The 19,219-nt window shown below is 39.6% G+C and overlaps 1 protein-coding gene across 2 annotated transcripts in view; it reads left to right on the top strand.

Annotated features, from left to right (window-relative positions):
- EGF (epidermal growth factor) overlaps positions 1–12,749 on the top strand; it is a 61,722-nt gene extending 48,973 nt beyond the window's left edge. Inside the window, exons 22-25 of one of the 2 annotated variants that reach the window (XM_009474652.2) lie at positions 1,364–1,528; positions 4,919–5,021; positions 8,469–8,571; positions 10,096–12,749. In XM_009474652.2, coding sequence (XP_009472927.1) covers positions 1,364–1,528; positions 4,919–5,021; positions 8,469–8,571; positions 10,096–10,319 — 595 coding nt within the window. In that variant the 3' untranslated portion in view covers positions 10,320–12,749. Of the gene's footprint in view, positions 1–1,363; positions 1,529–4,901; positions 5,022–8,468; positions 8,572–10,095 lie in introns of those variants that run through there. The other variant, XR_015700056.1, reaches the window with a different exon arrangement.
- Positions 12,750–19,219: the final 6,470 nt, after the last annotated feature.

Raw genomic sequence — 19,219 nt, forward strand, 5'->3', positions numbered from 1 at the left:
GCAGAACTTTCAAATTGGATCACATCTTTTTTTCTTTTGTTTGTTAGGTGTTAGTGCATAATAAGAATCCAAATGTATGTATTCTTCAGTGCTGGAAGTGGAAGCTGTTTAAAAAATTAAGGAGAACCGTGCTTAGCAGTGTTCTTGGGGGCCAGGGTTTGTGTGTGAACCTTGCTGAATTCTCACATTGCTGAATTCTCACTAGATGGCAGCATTCATTCATGTAGGCTGTAATATGTTAACTACCAAAACGGAGTCACGGAAAAATGTTATCTAGCAAAAATATCTAGCAAAAATCACATACCAAATGTGATTTATATTTTAATTAATAAAAGCTCTTACACTAGGAATTAGATCTTCTAGCTTGCTTGGAATTTATTGTGATCTTACATTAAAAGATTAGCATTTTTCTGCCTTCCAACATACATGTATTCTAATTTGTGAGAGAATGAGAGTGCTTGTGCCTGATTTAATAATGAATGCTGATATAATGTTTTCAGGACATTAGGTAAAAGCTTCTGCAGGTCAAATTCTGCTTCTTTTGCTCATTTGACTTTTAACTTGAGTAAAACTAGGCCAATAAGAATTGTGAGAAGGATTTGAGCCTATGTTGCTGACAGATTATTATGAATTGAGTAGACTTTTAATTTTTTTATGTTTATTATTTCCTTTTTTGTGTCTCTCACCTTGGGCAGTAAAACTAGGCTGAGATTCTTTTTGATGTATTTCTCACTGTCTAGTAATTTTGATTTGAGGGTTTCATGCACTGATAAGATATTTCTATGTTGGGTTTTACAGTGGTAAAAACAAACAAATAAACAAAACCTGCCTACAGAAGAAGCTTGTATTAAAACTAAATTATGAAGATATTTCTAACCCATACAAAGTTTTTTTTGAACACTTAATTAATCTTTTATTTTAAAGTAAGGATTCAGATTAAAATTTGATTCCCTTAACCAAACCACTCTGAAAATACAAGTAAGTCCTATATTGACTATTTCAAAGAAAAGGAAACTTGCTGCTGGAAACTGTTAAATGGAAAATCTTAGGGAAACACTAATCGCACAGCAGGATTTAAGAGAAAATTATTTTTTCTATTCTTTACCCATTAGAATTTGGAAATTATGATCTCACTGTATAATTCTATAGCTTTACAGTAAAACAAGTCTCTTTCTTAATATTGAATTCTACAGGTTTTGACAGCCATTCCTTTAAAGTCATTTTGTCTTCACCACTACTACATTCAAGCAGATATTTCTGTAGTGGTTGCCAATGCTAAATCAATATGCAAGGTGACTGAAGTGATGATCTGGGATTTTTCCTCCACCGCCAGTTACAAAGTGTGCTCACTTCCTTTTGGCAGCTGTGTGACGGGCTATGTCGGGGAGCGGTGCCAGTTCAGTGATCTGGAGTGGTGGGAGCAGCAGCACGCCGAGCGGGTGAAGATGCGGAACATCACCATTGCAGTGTGTGTAGCAGTGCTGGTCCTCCTGCTCCTGCTGGGGTCCCTGGCCGCCTACTGCCACAGGTAGCGCTTCCAAACACGTGCTGTGAAAGTGCGGCACAGGGACCGAGGTCCTGCTGACTTTCACAGAGGGTTCATGGTGAAGAACATGAGCTATTCCTCAGCTGGTGGAAATCGCCAAATCATCCTTGCTACTCTTTTGCTTTTCAGTAATTGGATCTATGAATAATTCAGAAAGCTCTGGCATGTCCCTTGCCTTCAGTACTCGCCTTGGTGTTAGTGAGTGATGTGTCTGGGGGGAAGAAGAGTAGACTTTACTAAGTTTGACGAGGAGCCATAATTTGCATGGATGAGAGAGTTCAGGAGCATACTATTTACTTCGTCCTTCGTTTCCCATAAGAGCTCTAGATGTCTGAAATTTGCATGGTAGGGTTTGGCTGTTCTCTGCTAGCTATCCCATTAGTTTGGTTTTGCTTCCCTTTCAGTGTAGAGTGACACCTGGAAGTTTCCTTGCCATTGAGAAAAGCAGCATACTAACCTTCCAGCAGCAAACCTCCACAGTGATGCCTCCAGCAATGAATGTGAAAGCAGTTTTCCTGGCAATAGAAAGGGTAAAATCAGGGATGTGAGCCTAAAGCATATCTGTTGTAAAAGTACTCCCTGGCATTTTCCATGTCTGTAATGCGCTGTGCAGGTTTGGGATTCTTCTCGTGGTAAAAAGAATCCCTACAGTCACTATTTAAGAACCCAGTCTGATGTGAAATTAAATGTCATCGATGTCCCTTGGACTGGAAAATATTCAGCATTTAATAAGTTAGAGTCTTTTGGCTATGACCTTGGCAGATAACTGTTCTCAGAGGCTCTTGTTTAAACACATATTTATATTAAAAATAAACAACCAAAAAGCCAGATAGCAGCCAAATCAAAAGTCTCATGCTGCATACTGATCTGCCCTCTGTGTGCAGGGGTTTTGTTTGTGGTTTAGGTTAATTTTAAAATTAGACTCTCCTAGGCATAAAAAATTAAGCTACCAAAAAAGTTAACTATAGAAACTAATATTTTCCATTCTTATTTAATGGTTCCTAGTGTATTTAGTCCATAAAAGTAGAGAAGCTCCCACGTTTCTTATTTTCTATTAACTAATGGTAGAGATCTAGAATTAAAGTTAAGCACAGCCTGGTTTATTCTCGTGACCTGGCATTCAGAAGCTAAACAGTGGAATGATACATACAGAATAGACAAATTGTGAGATTCTTATATTTCCCATATATGTCATACAAACTGTCATGAAAAATAGCCAGAATATGGCTGGGTTTAAGGTGTGAAGATATTCGTTCTCTTCCCTTCCTCTCTCTTTTGCCATTTCTCCCTGATTTACCTTTCTTCCTTGCCAAATGCTTTTGATCAATGTAACTATTTACTTCAACAAGTTTTCAATTACGTACTTGACTGAATTTGTACTGCAGTTATTACTAGCCTAACTAGATCAAAAGGAAACCACTGACCTAAAATCCCTATTTAACTGGAGTCTGGAAACCAGTATTTGGGTTGAAATTGCTATACTGCTTTTTCATATAATCTACTGTATTTTGAAGTATACCGATTAAGTCTGTAATAGTGCTGTTCCTTCCCCTGTAAAATGGAGACACCTATCTCCTTTTAATTGGAGGAAATAAAGTTGGAGGTCTACACCTGCCAATTTGAAAAATGTGTGAACTGGAGGCCAAGAATACCAAAGTATTGTGTTGGTTTGTTCAATGACTGTAGTCTGCTGAAAAGCATCACTCAAAATCCCTCCACCTCAATTGGCCAAGGCCATGCAAAAATTGAGAGTAGGACAGGGATTAGGACTGAGAAATTCTTGGCCTCTTGCCCATGCTCAGTCAACTAGATTTCACTGCCTCGCCTGCTTGTGCACAGTCACATACAAAGATTCCTGTGCCAGCCAAGTCCATCTGGCATCTGTTACTCTGCATGCTGTAAAGTAAGATGTAGAATTAGTGATCCTCGTGAGTAGGGCATCCTGCTGAGAGCCGTGCCTGCATGTGAGCTCTGTGCAATGGATTTTGTAACTCTTGAATAACGGGCTTGAGTTTTGTCAGCACTATGAGTTGCAATGCAGAACGGGCACATCCAGGTGGCAAAACATGAAAAGCAGCCTTTCCACGCTGTCAGGAAAAGTCAAAATGGACTAATTTACTTATTTCTCAGCATTCTGCTCTGTGGATATAGCCTCAGATCTGACACCTATTTGATTTCGTATTAGGAGTCCCAGTCTTATCCTCTACTGAAGAAAATTACTTTTCTTTTTTAAAGTTTGAATACACAGGAACATGTTATAGAGAATATGGGGAGAAAATCCATGGTGGAGACAGGTCTTTCTTGCTTCTAGCAAAAAGCAAATTTTATTTACATTATATTTTCATGAAGAGAGAAACATATGATAAGTATGGCAGATGCATTTTCCCAGTTAGCATATGAATGTGATGCAGAAATAAAAGGAAAATTCCTATTTTCTTTGGTACATGTGTATTATTCATTTAAAATAGATCAAGTAAAAGGATGTTATAAATTGAGATTTCCAGAATTTGAACAGTGTAACGTTAATTTTGTTAGCTCATGTCTAGGAGGAGAAAAAACTTGTATGTATAATCAGTAAAGATGTACTGATCTGGATCTCAAGCAGTGTAAATGAGCTCTTTTTCTTATGACTGTGTTTTCTGTGTTGGGGCCTATATGGGCTTTTAATACTGCCTTATAAGTGATTGCTGTTTAACTGCAAAAATAACAATCTTTGAATTTATGGAACTAGCCACCTAAAGCTGATTATTTGTATACTTTTCCAACTCCAGGCTGTACTCTTGGCTTTTTTCCCCCTTGAGCTAATTCTATTGGTCATGCTTTTTCCTGGAAATGTCTTAGTTTCAAGCTTTTTGAGGCTTTCAGTTTGTTTATTTCATAGTAATTTCTGAAATTGTTGTTTTTCATAAATGATGCAGATGAATGCAGAAGCAACTTTCGTAATTGTAACTATCATCAATGGTGTCGTAAAATACAGTCAGATTTTTATTTCTGAGCTTCACCTACAAGTGCTGTTTATTGTATTGGCCGAAACCTAAATCTTTATACGAGGAAGGTATTATAAATAGAATAAAATAGGAAAATAGAAAGGGTAGTTAAAATTATGAGACCTATTCTTTTTTCTAATGAATTACCCTTTACAGATGGCACATCAGAACAAACATGTGTTCACTTCTTACTGACTTCTGTTTCTGACAAGCTGTTTGTTTTAACTACTGTGCAGTATTTGACAGTAATACACCCTTTCAAACCAATGAAAGAAAACAAGATATATGTACCTTCGGTAAATACCTATAGAATAATGTGTGAAAGGAAGCAGCATCTGTTCCTCCAAAAGCAAAATAATTTGTTTCAGCTTTTCTTCTGTTGCAGAAGTCAAAACTTGTATAAGAAGAATCTCTATGCAGAAGCGATAAGAGATGCCAGCAGCCGTGCTGACAATGAGAACGTGACACCTACTAGCAACAAGTCTCAGGTAACAGTATTAATGTGGAGTGGAGAGGGAAGCAGGAAGGATCAAAGAGTGTTAGGGATCCACTTGAGATTATTCATCAAATAATTCACATCTTAAATATATTAAATAACTGCTAGAGTCATCAAGTGCTTTGCTGTGAACCCTAGTTCATCTTACCTCATTGTTATCCCTCAAAGTTCACAGCTGCCTGGATGTATTGCAACCATTAGCCAGTGTTATTGTTAGCTTTGAACACAACAGTTGGGGAACTGTGTTCTAAATTAAGGAAATGGCAATGTGATGACATGGCATATCACAGAGTTATTTTCACAGGAAAGTATGCCCTCCGTAAAAAAGGCTTCTTGGAAGCCAAGTATTGTGTGTGCTACATGAGATGTTGAACTTTATTTTGGGGGTTGATGAAATTAAATGGCTTTGTATTAGAGGCTGCTGCCTTGTAAAGAAAAACAGCTAGGATGTTATCGGGCAGTTTGCGAGGGAATATAAAATACCGATTTTGCACTGGTGTAGGTAGAAATGCCATCATGATCCGGTTGTACTGGCCTGTTGCTGTTGTCATTTTTGAAGTTGCATCAGAGAATTTGGCCCCATTAGATCTGATCTAAGGACCTGATTCTCACTGGCATTAAAATGACGTTACACTGCTGGGTGATAGCAATTGAAACTTGAAGTTGGCAAAAGTGACATAATTGGCATCTGTGGCTTCTTCTGTGCCCAGTCTGAGACTCCTTTCTCAGAATGGCATGACTTACCCTGAAAGCTTGTCTGCACACAGACAGGTAATGCAGGTGTCACCATACTTGTCCAGGTAGCATCACATTAGCTAGGCAGCATACACTCTTCAAAACAAGCACAGTTATGCCAGTGGAAAAGACTGCTGGAAGAGTTTATACTTGTACAGGATTGGCAATAAACTCTGGTGAAGCACATACCTTTTTACTGGGGTAACTGCACACATGTTTTTCATGTATAGGTATTACTGCAAGGTTTTAAAGCTTTCCACACCCAACTATAGCTGGAAAGGTACAAGAACTGTGTGCGTAGTAGTCACGGTCACAGAAGAATTTGACTTTAAATGGCCTGAAGTTTGGCCCTGCTCCAAATCTTGAGTCCAGAAAGAGATGAGTTTGTTCTACTTGGGAGTCTGTTTGAGGGGTTGAATACCATGGAATATTTATAGTGCAAATCCGAGGATTTTTAAGCAGCCTGAAGAAGGCCTCGCAAATGGTTTAGATTGAGTGTCTGGCAGGATTTGTGAGTGAGTAGCCACTGAAACACGCTATCAACCATATTTTGCGAGTACTGAATTGACTTGACCCTGGTTACCACATATTGTTCCTTAGCTGGTCAACTGCATGCTCTTGTGGACCTTTTATTACCAGCACTTTGTTCCTCCAGGTACTGGACAGAAAATGTGCCGAATCGCGGCAATGTCATCATTTGTTCACAGCAGAGACAAAAACCACAGCTTGCAAAATATCTGAGGCTGGGAAAATCAGAAACATTTGTTGGGACTGAGAACAGCTCGTTGCCTGGGAGCAGTGCTCTAGGAGGCCTGCAGCTCATCAGCTCTGTCCCCACCTGCTGTTGTCCCCACAGTTAATGCTAGTGGTCAATGACATTTTTGCTGAATATAGCACTAATTAGACAGCTAAGCAATGGACTGAATCAACAGAAACAAATCCAACCTACTCATCTATTACACACTCATGTTAAATTTCACCATGCATTCTTGCACTTGGAGACATCAAATACGTTGATAAAGTAATTTATTGCAAATGGCTTGTTGCAGGATGGAAGAGGAAATCACTGACCCTTTGCTAATTATTGCTGCTTACACAGTAATGGATTCCTGTGGTTTCATGCATGTGATTTGCTCTGTGCTGATGTAGCCATTGAGTGTTAAGTTCACTGGGGCTTCATGCATGCATGCAATCAGGTTAGAAACTGTAGAGACGCCAAAAAGCAGCAGGAAGTTGTCCATTTCTACTGCTCACTTAAGGTGGATTATTGGGGAGCTTTATCTAAAAAAAGAGATTATACTATATCAGGGACAGAAAACTCTATAGCGCCTCAAGTCTTAAGGTACTGGAATTGGGTGCTGTTGATTTACACAGCATTAATAATCCTAACGTAGGACTTTGTATGGGGACTGGATGATGGGTCCACAGTAACCGTAAAGAGGTCATGAAATTCAGTCCTTTTGTAGCCCACAGTGCTACTGCTCATTTGTGAGGCTTGGGAGAGGGAGTGCAAAGACTTTCTTGTTCTTGCCCATCTAGATTAACATAGAGGATAACGAGCTTTTACGCTATCATACATATCAGATGCTAGGTATTGTGATACTGAAACTATACCTATAAATGGTCCAAGTGTCATTCACTTTTTCCTTTACTTCCTTTTTGCCAGGTGAGGCTACATTTAGCTAAGGGTATGCCTGGGTATTTTTTCACATTCGTATTAGAGTTCCATAAGCCAGGCTAGGTTTGTCCTAGGGATACGTAAGCCTTGGTAAACTTCTGCACATGCCTGGATTTTGATGCTATTCTGAGACTTCTCATCCAGCAAGTGTGTTCTGCTTAGCACAGTCAAAGACATTTTGCAGAACTGTGTGTAGCTGAACCTCCTCTGGGGGTCTGTCACATGTGGGTTAGCAGCTGTAAGCCTACAGATTTTATGTAAATGAACTGATGCCTAAATAGTCACACCTGCTACATCTGTATATCTGCGTAAATCCACCAATTATCCACCTGGACCACTGAATCTGTCAGTCCTTCTATTGGAACATCTTATTTAGAGACACTTTCTCTTCTTCCCTGTCTCTGCTCTTTAAATATCCCCCTTTTACTGGGTTTCCCCATTTCCCTCTATACTATTTCAGCACAGTGCTTCACATTGCTTTCCTGTACCCCTGTTTTCTCTGTTTTCCCCCTGGTCTTTTCAGCATATTCCCCCAGAGTGTCCCATCTTCTGCTTCCGAGGTGTCCCTTCCACTGTCACCCTGGGACGACAGAATCACACACCCGTGGTGGTGCCGACAGCCAGAAAGGGAGGCTCACTTCCTTCCCTGTGGCTGGCAGGGTTTACTGCTGTCTGGTTGTGGGTCTCTCTAATACTTTAAAAGTGGCCCTCAGTACTATGGAGACGCCTGATTTTCATGTGCTTTTGTTCTTGTATCTAGAAAGGTTGAATTGCAAGGCAAGAGAACGGCAGTCCTTTACTAGACTGGGACTGCACACTTTCCAAAGAAAGGCCAGGGCTGTCATCAACTCAAATGTTTAATTAGCTGCAGGGGAAGGGTCATCCCAGAAGCCAGGATGACCTTTTTCCCCCTGCTGTGATTGGAGTGTGTGGCCCTTCTAGTTTGCCTCTTGGGTTTCAGAAAACCCGTTCATTTTATATTAATTTGAGCTCTGTATATTTTGTGCATATTGTATGTATTTGCAGTTTGTGGTTGTTAAGGAGTGTAACAGTTCTCTGGAGACTAAAGCGGTTGATCTAATTGAGTGTGAGACAACAGATCCTCATCCTGCCTGTCCTTCAGAATATGGTGAGTAGGATTTCCTTCCTTATTAGATCTCTCCTCACTTTTGTACCAGCAGGAGCAGCAACTGATAGAAGAGACAGAGAAATCAAAATTACATTTCTGGCCTGTTTATAGCTTCTGTGCACAGCAGAAGCCATGTTTGTATTGCTGTGAAGAGACCATTCAGTCCTTCACTTTGCAGATTATTCATGAGAAATTACACTACAACACTGGTTTCATACTCATAAGAAGCCAGGTGCTTCTCATGATAGTAATGATATCGTATTTTTGCATTTATATAGAACTTCACAGGTTTGCTTCATAGCAAGTGAGTTATGCCCATCATACTGATGGGGAATGTATATCCATGGAAAGATATACTTTGACGGTCCTTATTCATTCAGGCAGGATAACTGACATGGTGTGAGGAGTCCAGGTCTCCCCAGAAACCTTTTGCCCTGCAGCAGCAACTGCAGTTCTGCTTTTTGTGTTAAACAAGGTGTTTACTTGGGGAGTGTTTGGTGCTTAAACAAAGATGAGATGAATGAAAGAGATGTGCTTCCCATCCCTGGTGCAAAGGCAGCGGGCGGCACAGGAGCACACAATGGGCTTCCATGGCTGCAGGTTACCAGCTGGACCACTCTCAGTTTCAGGAAATGCTGCCATATAGATGGCAACTGAATCTCCTAATTGCTCAGATGGTGAGAAATGATGGTGAAAGACTGATATCCTTAACAATTTGCCTTATTTGCAATGTATATCTCCTAACTACAGAAGTTACTAGAGAAGCCAGTTTGCATCAGTCATTTAGAAATATGCAAAGACAAATGTTTGAGGATACTCGAATGTGCAGGCATCTTGCAAGATTTTCAAAATTGACGATCCTGTCCTTAGACATATGTTGGGAAGTCACTTTATTCATCAGTAGAAAATATGCCTCATATTTACTTGGTTGGATTTATATTGTGAACATGTGTAGAACTGTATCGTCCAGTGAAGGAAGCCTGATGTTTCCCATTAGGAGGCTCTGTTTTCAGTTATAGTTTTATCAAATGCAGCTATTGGAACAGAAATTTCTCATGACAGGTGTCTGATTTTTTCCTAGTTGAAAATTTTAGCAAAAGTGGTTCAACCATTTTACATGACAAGACTGGTAAATAATCTGATGTCTTTTCTAACATGTTAAAGAAAGCTGTTATACCATGCCAGTGAATAATTCTAAGATCTTGTGACTTTGGAGCAGGGGCTTTAATTTTGCCAGGCAGGTGGTCTTCCTGTCACGGGCATGCATTTTTCTGTTCTTGTATATTAAAACAGAAAACTATGAAATTTGCCTAGGACAAGTCATTTCTTAAAATCTGAAGCAAGTTCTTGACTTTGCCTCTTTTTTTGTTCTTTTGACATGAATTAGGTTTGTAATTTTCTGAATTCAATTCTGTGCTTCTTTTCATAGCTTTGCTCTCTCAAAGCTGCTATTAGCTTTCTTCTAGCTTAGTTATTGTGAAGCTTCTCAGATGGCTTTCAGTAATACATATCCATTTTCTCCAGTGGAAGAACAGCCTATAACATATGACAAAACAGCAGAGAGTTTGGGAGAAGAGGAGAAAGAAGGCGGCTGTCGACAAGAGGCTCCTGCTGGTGAGAAATCACGTCAGCCCATGGGAGCGGCAAAGGGCCCTCCCCAGGCTCCCTGGAGCATCCACCCCAAGCCCCTGCTGGAAAGGGAGCCCTGCCAGCATGCCCCAGCCAGCCTGCTGATGCAGCCGGACTAGAAGCAGCCTGGGTTTGAATGGGAAAAGGAGAAAGGGTGAAGTCAGTAACAAATGGGAACTCATGAAACACTGAAGCAACCCTCATTTTTTTTGTTAAAATCTGCTTTAGAAAAAAACACAATTCAAACCTGAACAGAGAAGTCCTTGCCACTCCTTCCCTGTCATCTCTGCTTGGAAGAATTACTGTGAGCAATGTATTAACTATGAGTACTCTGTAAGTATCACTTTAAGGGTCACTGCTGCTAACTTCATTAACTGCTTGCTAAAAGGACACTGAGGGGAAAACAGACAAGTGGGTGATTTGTCAGAGATAAGTATTTCCTAATGGAGTCTATTGCAAGTAGTGGTCTTTACACATACACACACAGAGTCCAGAAAACTGCCTAGAAAATGGGCCACAAGCACAACTGCAGAGGAACTGGAATGGAAGATGATGCACAAAAATGAGTTAAAAACAAACTGTTTTATTAAAATATTGTTCATGGACACTTTAAGCCTCTCCCCAGCACTGCTGTCAGGCCAGTGTCACTTCTTGGACTTCACCAGAGATATTCTTGTATCTGCTGCTGTAAGTGAGCACCACATGGGGTCTTGCATTTCTCAGGTTTGGTGGGCTGGAGGATTGTTTGTGAGCATATGGTACTAATGGTGGTCATGTCTATTAAGCGAGAGGTAACATTTGAGGGGAAAGGTGATTCTTCCATTAAATTTTCCAGTCTACGCTGGTCCTTCAAAGTATTACAGGATTGTTTCTAGACTGAGGCAGTGGGCCTGACTCTGCTTTCAGCCCTGCGAGGAAGCACGTGCTGGAGCTGTCCTTGCCTCACAGAAGCGCGGCTGGCAGCAAAACCTGGTCCATTATATAGGACTTAGTGTGGGGAAAGAAGTCCAGCTAGCTGCTGCTTCAGAAGAACAGGAGTGGGACAAACAAAAAAACACCTCAGTGTGGACTGACTTCCACATAACTGATTTGTGCTGCCTGATAAAATCCGTGGGATCAATTGGAAAACTACACCAATTTTTCTTGTAACTGGCTTTCTAACAGCTACAGTTCCCTTCCAGTTATTTACTAAGAACTAACTCACTTATAAAGCTCTGTTGTATAGAGAGTTGTAGCTTAGTTGTTTATCATCTCAAGTGATTTTCACCACTTGTCTTCACTCCCTAAGGCTGTTTTCAGAAGGTTTTGGAAGATATCTGGAAACTAACTATATTACTAATAAAGTTTTAATTGTAGGGGATCTCTCAGTCCTCTGTCTTTGAAGCCTACTACTATAACTATCAGACACCTTCTTTAAACTCCGCTACAGTGTCCACCACTAGCGTTCCTTGTAATTCATTAGCTGGATAATAATGGCAAATGTTATTAATATGTGTGCTTACCATCTTGCCTTTTGGTTTTCTAGAATCCTGCTAGGAAGGTATGGGATGTTGTCATTTGATTACCGGGTCTGTAGGCCAATGATGGGAAAGAGTATTGAAAGGCTCTTACCTCTTGTCCAAAACAGTTACACACTTGAGTAACTTTGCAGAGTCAGTTCTGATTTATGTTGGTGTAAACAGTAGGAACATTGAGCCCAAGGTGTCTGAATTACAATAAATATAATGCTCTGTTGTATAGAGAGTTGTCACTTATTTGTTTATCTTCTAAAGTGATTTTTGCTAGTGGTTTTGAATTGCTGAGTCTGTCTTCTAATCACATCAGTTCTGAATTCAGAATAAACTTGTAAACTAGGGATTTCCAGAGGCTAGTTGGAACCGGTAGCAACAAAGACACATTCTCATGTGTGAATGGCAACAAAGGTGCTTCCATGGAAAGAGAAGTGATGGAGGAGAGTTGGCATACTAAACTGTGTTCAGGAGAGGGCAGCCACTGGGTTGAACCATTAGTATTTGGTAGATTTTATTTTAAGTTCATTATAGTTTAATTTCATTGACATTGTTAAAAGCATCTAGTTTGGATTCCCTGGTCTTTCACAGTTCATCATTGATCCTGTGTATTTTGATGGGAAGAGAGTCCAGCTATAAAGGCCCTGACTCAGTAAAACATTTTATTTCCAAGAAAGCTAGACAATAAAAGGACTTTGATCCCTGCACTTTGATTATCTCTGGTGAAATATGTTTGTGTGCTTAAAATCAAAAAGTGTTGTGTTGAATGACAGTCAACATTTCGTTGGAAGTTTCCCCACTCAAAGGAAACAGAGATTTGTAACTTTCAATGTTCTCTAAACAAAGGTGTTTCAGACTCCTTACAATTAGTTTCATATTCTAGTCCGTGTTTTGTTTACTTTGCTTTCATTCAGTCTAAGGATCTAATTTTAAATTTGATAGTGTACTTTACAGAATAAGACAGGAAAATCGAGCTGATGTGTTTTTGTACTTAGGGTGTTTTGAGTTTTAAATGTTTCCTAAACTCAGCTCTAAACTCAAAATAATCTTTAGTGTAAAACCTTGAGATGATATTTCAACACAAATATAATATATTTGGTTTATTTGTATGTTTATAAAGCTATTGATTTATAAAATAAAATAAAAAAAGATCCCTGGTGTCCCTCTCATTTTAAAAGAAGAGAATGCACAATTTTGGTTTCAGTTAACCCATGTCATGTTTCTTGATAGCCCCACTGGTTTCATACAGCCGCAGTGTGTAATGTGTTGATGCAGCATGTCCATGGGTTTTTCTTTCACCGCTCAGAGAATCTATACTAATGAGGATTATCTGCTGCAGCTCACAGGTAGATCCAGCTTGAATACGGTAAGTTTTTATTTATTATTTTAGTTATGCATTCCCATAAACCAGTAGAAGCCATATACTCCTTTTTGTGCACATTTAAATGGCTCTGTTATGGATGTTGCTACTTGTTTGTCTAGAAATATTATCCATGGCTTCACAATATGTTTTCAAACTGGTGTCCAAGATTTTATTCTCAGGCTTTACATCCAGATCAGTTGAAGTCAAAAGGTTGAATCCTGGAGGATCCTCAGGTTTTTTTGGCTAAACTTTTTTCAGGTATGCCAAAAAAAAACCCAAAAACTTTTAAAATTATTATACTTTCTGGGTATGCAGCTAACTTTGTATTGACCTCAAATCCTACTTGTATACTCTGACTTTTAAAAATGAAATTAACATGTGTGATATTAAGCTGTAAAAGAGGAATTCAGAAACATAGGGCGAAAAAGCTTGACAAGTCCAAAGTGAGAAAACTATTGAGCAATTCTAAAAAGCAAGGGAGAAAATGAGTTTGTTTAGTTTAGTAAAGCCTGACTTTATTGAAATTGACATTTCAATTCTCTAAAGCCATATTTTCATTGTAAACAAGTGAGGAATGATTCATGCTTATTCATAATAAACATAGGCAATGCAATGGTTCCTAGTCATAGAAATGCATGACACATCTCATTTTAAGTCCCTTTTGCAGTCACCTGCAGCTTTGTAGAAGTTTATCTGTTCAGGCAAAAATTTTCCATCCCGGTAATCTCTTTCAGGATGAAAATATTTCTAAAAAAAATTCAAGGAAAAAAGTAAAAAATTATTCAGAATGGGATTAGGGGAAGCCTCTGCCCTGTTAACATATACTGTGTTTTTGTCTTATTGGGAGTCATTTTATCTCTTGTTATTTCAGGGCGATGCCTACGCTGTTCACTTAGTCTTCAGGACACACTTTGGTGTTATTGCTTCGCTCCCTGATAACTTGCCATCTTTATCTCTGTGCCTGTGAAAAGGAAAGATGTTAGTGGCATTAGAAGCCTCCCCCAGAGCCCCAGGAATGCACCCCAAACACAATCTGCAAGGGTGATAGCCTAAGTTGGCTCACGTTCCTCTGATCTTTTATTGAGACTGCTGTTTAATGCCAGTTTTGATGTGGACCAGGAACAGCCAACTTTGTGAAGACCATTCATCATGGGATTAACTTTCAGGCACTCCCCAGTACTGAGGTGGACTAGATTCAGACCAGTGAAAAGCTTTCGTCCCTTCTAACCAGCCTTAGGGGCCCTCAATATCCTGCAATTTCAAGGCTTTGGAACTTGCTTTTTGAGGCAACTGCTGCAATAATCATCTATAAAGATGCAGAAGCCCTCTTGTATTGCGACCCTGACCACTATCACATCTTCCTCCTCAAGCCTAGGTGTTACAACCAAAATATCTTCTCCCTGTCTACTTTCTTTTCGGAGGGGTTGGTCCTGACTCTTTTGTTCTATTAGATACAAGCAGAAGCTAAACCAAAGCCTAAAAGGGTTTTCTACATTTCATAGATGAAGACCCTGTAGTCTGGCAGCTGCCTTTTTTCCAGGTAAGAAGTTAGGATATGTCTCCAAGATTAATTTTATGAACATCTGAGTCCTAGACCCTTGTTTTTGCTCACACCCACTGCTGAATGACACCGTTATCTTTCCAAGCGTCCAGCTTTATACCACATGCCTTCCAGGAGCTTCAGTTCACAGATAGTCTTGTCCATGTTACCCCAATCTGGCCCCATCCGTCTGACCCTCACCGTATGCTCATTACAGGTTATGGGATCCTGTCTGCCAGCCAGTTTTCAGTCCAGGTAGTAATATTGGCCTTACCCACATGGCCTTTATCCAGACCAATTTGGAATGGTTTTAAAAATAAGTCAAAGATACCATGTAAGGGAATTTCTCACTTTTATGTGAGCAGCTACTAGAAACAGAGTAGATGGAGTCCTGGCCCATTAATAAGTCAGTCCTCTAGGTATTAACTTGATGCAAACAATGAAAAGAATACTTAATAATTTATAAAAGAAATAGCTAGTTGTGCCCATATAAAAAAGAGATTTATTTAAAAAAACCCAACAGTTTAATAGCCTTGTAGTTTCATGACCCAGCAATTCTTGTGCAGCTCTGGGCCTTTTATTGATTAAAACCAACAAGTTTTATATGCTGTATTCAGCCTACAGAACAGTGTGCACATTTTAATGGACACGATCTTTGTTAATATTGATTGCACAAAACAATACATTTGAGTGTGCTGTAATAAATGGAGAGAATGCACAGCTGATATTTCATTAGTCTATTAACAGTAGTTAGTCATTATGCAAGAGCAGTGAAAGTGTGCTACACATAAAGTTATCCTTTCTTCACTCAAGAAAGAAATAGAAATATTTAGACTAAGATTTTAATGGCCATTTTGCTGTTTACTTCTTGTTTGCAAAAGAAAGTTGGGCCCAGTTCTGTGCAGCCTTTGTGCAGTGTGTGTGCCTATAAATAGTAAGACTTAAGAAGAAGAAATGTGTATTTTAAATGGCTCCTGAAAGGTAACCATTTAAAAAAGAAATCAATAAACTAAATACAGCCAGATGCTGAACATCTCACTGGAGACCGAAATCATTAATAATTATGGGAGATTCAAGGATCCCTACAGAATTTGTATGAAATAATAATGGAGTTCAAACTTATTTCCACTGACCTTAGTGTTGCTCGTTAAAGGTTTTAGCAGGGACCTGGATACAGTCACATTCAAGCGAGGTGTTTGGAATTAAAATACAGATAAAAGGAAAAAGGTTAATCCAGGTCAAGGGAACAGACTAAAACTGGGATTGCATAAGATTATAGTATCTTTCCTCATTTCTCCAATGGTCAACAGCAGTTAGTTTTAAGTAACGCTCTTCTCTGCAAAATCTCCTAAATGAGAGCCTAAACATGGTATTAACCATCCATTTTTTGGCTTGGTCAGTATGCTTAATCACTATACAATGATTTTTGACCTCTAAGACAATTTTGTTTGCCTAAATCCAGAAATGTGCTAAACACCACCTCCGACAGACTGAGATATATAACAAGGCACCCCCTACTGCTTATCATATGTTGTAATCATAATAGTTCTTTTCTCCTTTCTCATACCTAATAATGTGTATCAACTGTAGGGAGTGAGTCCATCAAAACACACTATGAGCCCATTTTCATACTAACGAGTGAACCATGACCCCAGAGCTAAACACTACCAAATGCTGAGGCGGTTGGATCTGGATCTGATGTACCTCGTGGCTGGATGCAATAATAAACCAAACCTGAAGTCTTCAGCCAGCCAGTGGTTCCCTACTCTTCTTCTGCATCCCGTATGCCATTCCCTCAAAATACAAATTCAGAGCTTTGTGGCTGAGGGTGCTGCTACATTATAGAGTGGTAGTGAGCAACCAGGAGCATTTGGTTCTGTTCCTCACTCCACTGCTCATGTGGTGGCATCGGGCAAATAACTCAGCAGGTCCTTGCAAGCTTCCTCCTTACCTGAAGAAAAAAAAGAGATGGAAAGAGAGTGAGAGAAGGACACAAGAACTCTTACCTATATTGTAGTAGCTCTCAGTGTGGCGTGTTTTTTGATCTTTGAAAGAAATTCCCACAGAAGGGCTATTCTTATAAGCAAAGCTAACATTAAAATCATCGGACTTGGAATCAAGCTGATTGAGATTTGTGTTTCTTGCTGCTCCAGAGACAGATTAAGACCTGCTTGAAGTGGACACAGTTTTAGCACAGTTGTTAGTGTTGAATCATTTTACACCAGATCTGAATCTAACCCCCTTCTCACATTACTATACACAAAGAGTGGGTACTGTACACCCTAACTCATTCAATATTTTATTTTTGAGTGATGTTAACTAATCTTTCTTGGTAAAACTCAGCCCTTTGTCTAGAGCCTGTTCACCAAGGAGTCCAACTTAAATCCTAAACCAGTTAAACTATGCTAACCTTTTGTGTAGAGGTGAATTCACCCTCTGTTTATATGTGTAATGATAAGCAGATCCAGATCTAAGATTTTAGAAATGCTTTACAGAACAGAAGTACTGAAGCTGTGCGTCAGGAGGATTCAATAAGGAAAACACAGGTATGTTTGCCTCAGTGTATATTTTAGGATGAAGGGAGCATTAGAAGCATTTGAATATATAGGTGCGAGGTCTTCTGATCTACAATAACACAAGGCATGCAGTGTGAAGTCTGGTTCAAGAGTCTCTTCAATTAAAGATTTCAACCAAACCCATCATGTGTAAGCCGGAGTATGCGAATGTGCTATATACCACCCAGCTTGCTATGAGCGAAGGAGGGAAGGGTGGCTGGGTTCTTTAAACAGTTAGACCTAACAAATAACACATTTTGAAGTCTGAAGAAAGAATGTGTGCTAGAGTGCACTAATACTGGCAAACAACAGAAGAGAAACGGATACGGCCAAAAGTTGGCAGATCTTCTCTTGGAATGTAAGGGGGGGGAAGAAGCCAAGAATAAAAAGGCTAGGTGTTATTCTTTCCACATGTGTTTTTAGAAAAGGGATAGATTTCACGTTTCACCTTTTCCCAGTTTAATGTGTATTTTTTCTTCTGGTTTGGTTTTTTGATACTTTTTTTCACCATCCATTGTTCTATTACAGGTCGTTCAGCCTTATGTTTAGATGGCTTTGTAACCCAGGTAGTATCCCTCTGCTTCCCATCTGCAAAATCAAAGGGTCGTATTTAGTACACTAGTAAGCATTTGCATTTATCCTGCACGTTGTACATAGCTAGCAAGCATCCACAGTCTGCTTCTTCAAAAACATGAAAGCCAAAGAAATGCCCAGAAGGACAGGAAACATCTTAAATGACAATGGCTGGCAGGTTTCAAATCTCCTCATCATAAAAATAAGAATGAAATAAGGAGTTTAATCATTCTGCAGATGGTCTAGAAGAGGGAGAGGGAATGGAGAACAGTGGTTAAAGGCAATGGTTCATCAGAACAGACCTTCTTGAAGACAAATCTAGATCATCTCTCATAGGACGTCATAAATTCTTGTAAGCTCTTCTCTATAGAGCTCTCCTTCGCTTATTTCCATGTGTGAAACTGCCATTTCTGGCGCAATGTTTTGTGGTTCTTTTGTATGCGTGTTTGTATGCTTCTGTCTTTATATTAGCACATAGTGAATTAGTTTAAGGATTTAATAGAACAGATTATCTTATTGTACTAATGGGCAATGGATATATCTGAGAAATATCATAAAGCTGAATGTATTGTTCAGAGGAACTAGGCTCTTTCCAAGGGTACAGAGTCTCGTTATTGCCCCAGCCTGTGGATGAATGCAGTCTGTGTTACCGCTGTGGGTTCAGTAGCTCTGGCCAGGGTGGTGATCAAGCCACCTTGCAACCTTTCTTCACGCTGGGTTGTGCTTTACACGTGTGCTTACTGTCGCACTCAAGCTAATAGAGAATGTAGATAAAATACCCATACCCTTTTGCAGGTTACCTCTCTGAACTGTATCTACTTACCATATGCTGTCTATCTTACTGAGTGACCACCTAGCCCCCTTGAAACACACCGATTTATGTAGCAAGACCATTTGTCGTCTTCACCACCATTGCTAAGAAGCAATATCAATTGACACTTTCTCAAATAGGAACTTTAGATATTCCCGGAAATGCGGAACTTAAAATTTAACATTTTCCGTCCTATCAGGTGAAAGGGACACAGCAGTGAATTGCTTCAGTATTTCAGATGTTAGATGAAAGTGGCATCCACCTACTGGTACTCTGAGCTGTAGGATACATTTTTCTTTGAAACTCTAAAAGGTAAATATAATTGTGAGTGTATGATAGGCTGTTGGATAGAGAAGTGGTAGTAAGTTTGCGGCAGCGTCTCCCTCGTGCTGAACATTTATAACCAGTGTTGCGAAACCTGAGAGGCCAGGTAAATGTATGCAAGATTTCCAGTCACAGCTCCAGTTCTGCAGGGTATGAGACTTTCAGTGTTGTTTTTTTTTTTCCTTCAGGACTTTCTGAAAAGTTTATTCTTGCAGAACTTTGCAGATCACAAGGGTTTGGCTAAGCTTCAGAGAGGAGTCATGTGAATATATAGGATCATAGCTGAAAGGAACCTGTCGAGGTTCCCTTTAAGTATCCGGTGAACACCACTAGAGCCCTGGTTTT

This window comes from Nipponia nippon, unplaced genomic scaffold (genome assembly GCF_047370975.1).
Source record: "Nipponia nippon isolate SJK-2023a ecotype South Korea unplaced genomic scaffold, ASM4737097v1 scaffold_6, whole genome shotgun sequence".
Taxonomy (NCBI): Eukaryota; Metazoa; Chordata; class Aves; order Pelecaniformes; family Threskiornithidae; genus Nipponia; species Nipponia nippon.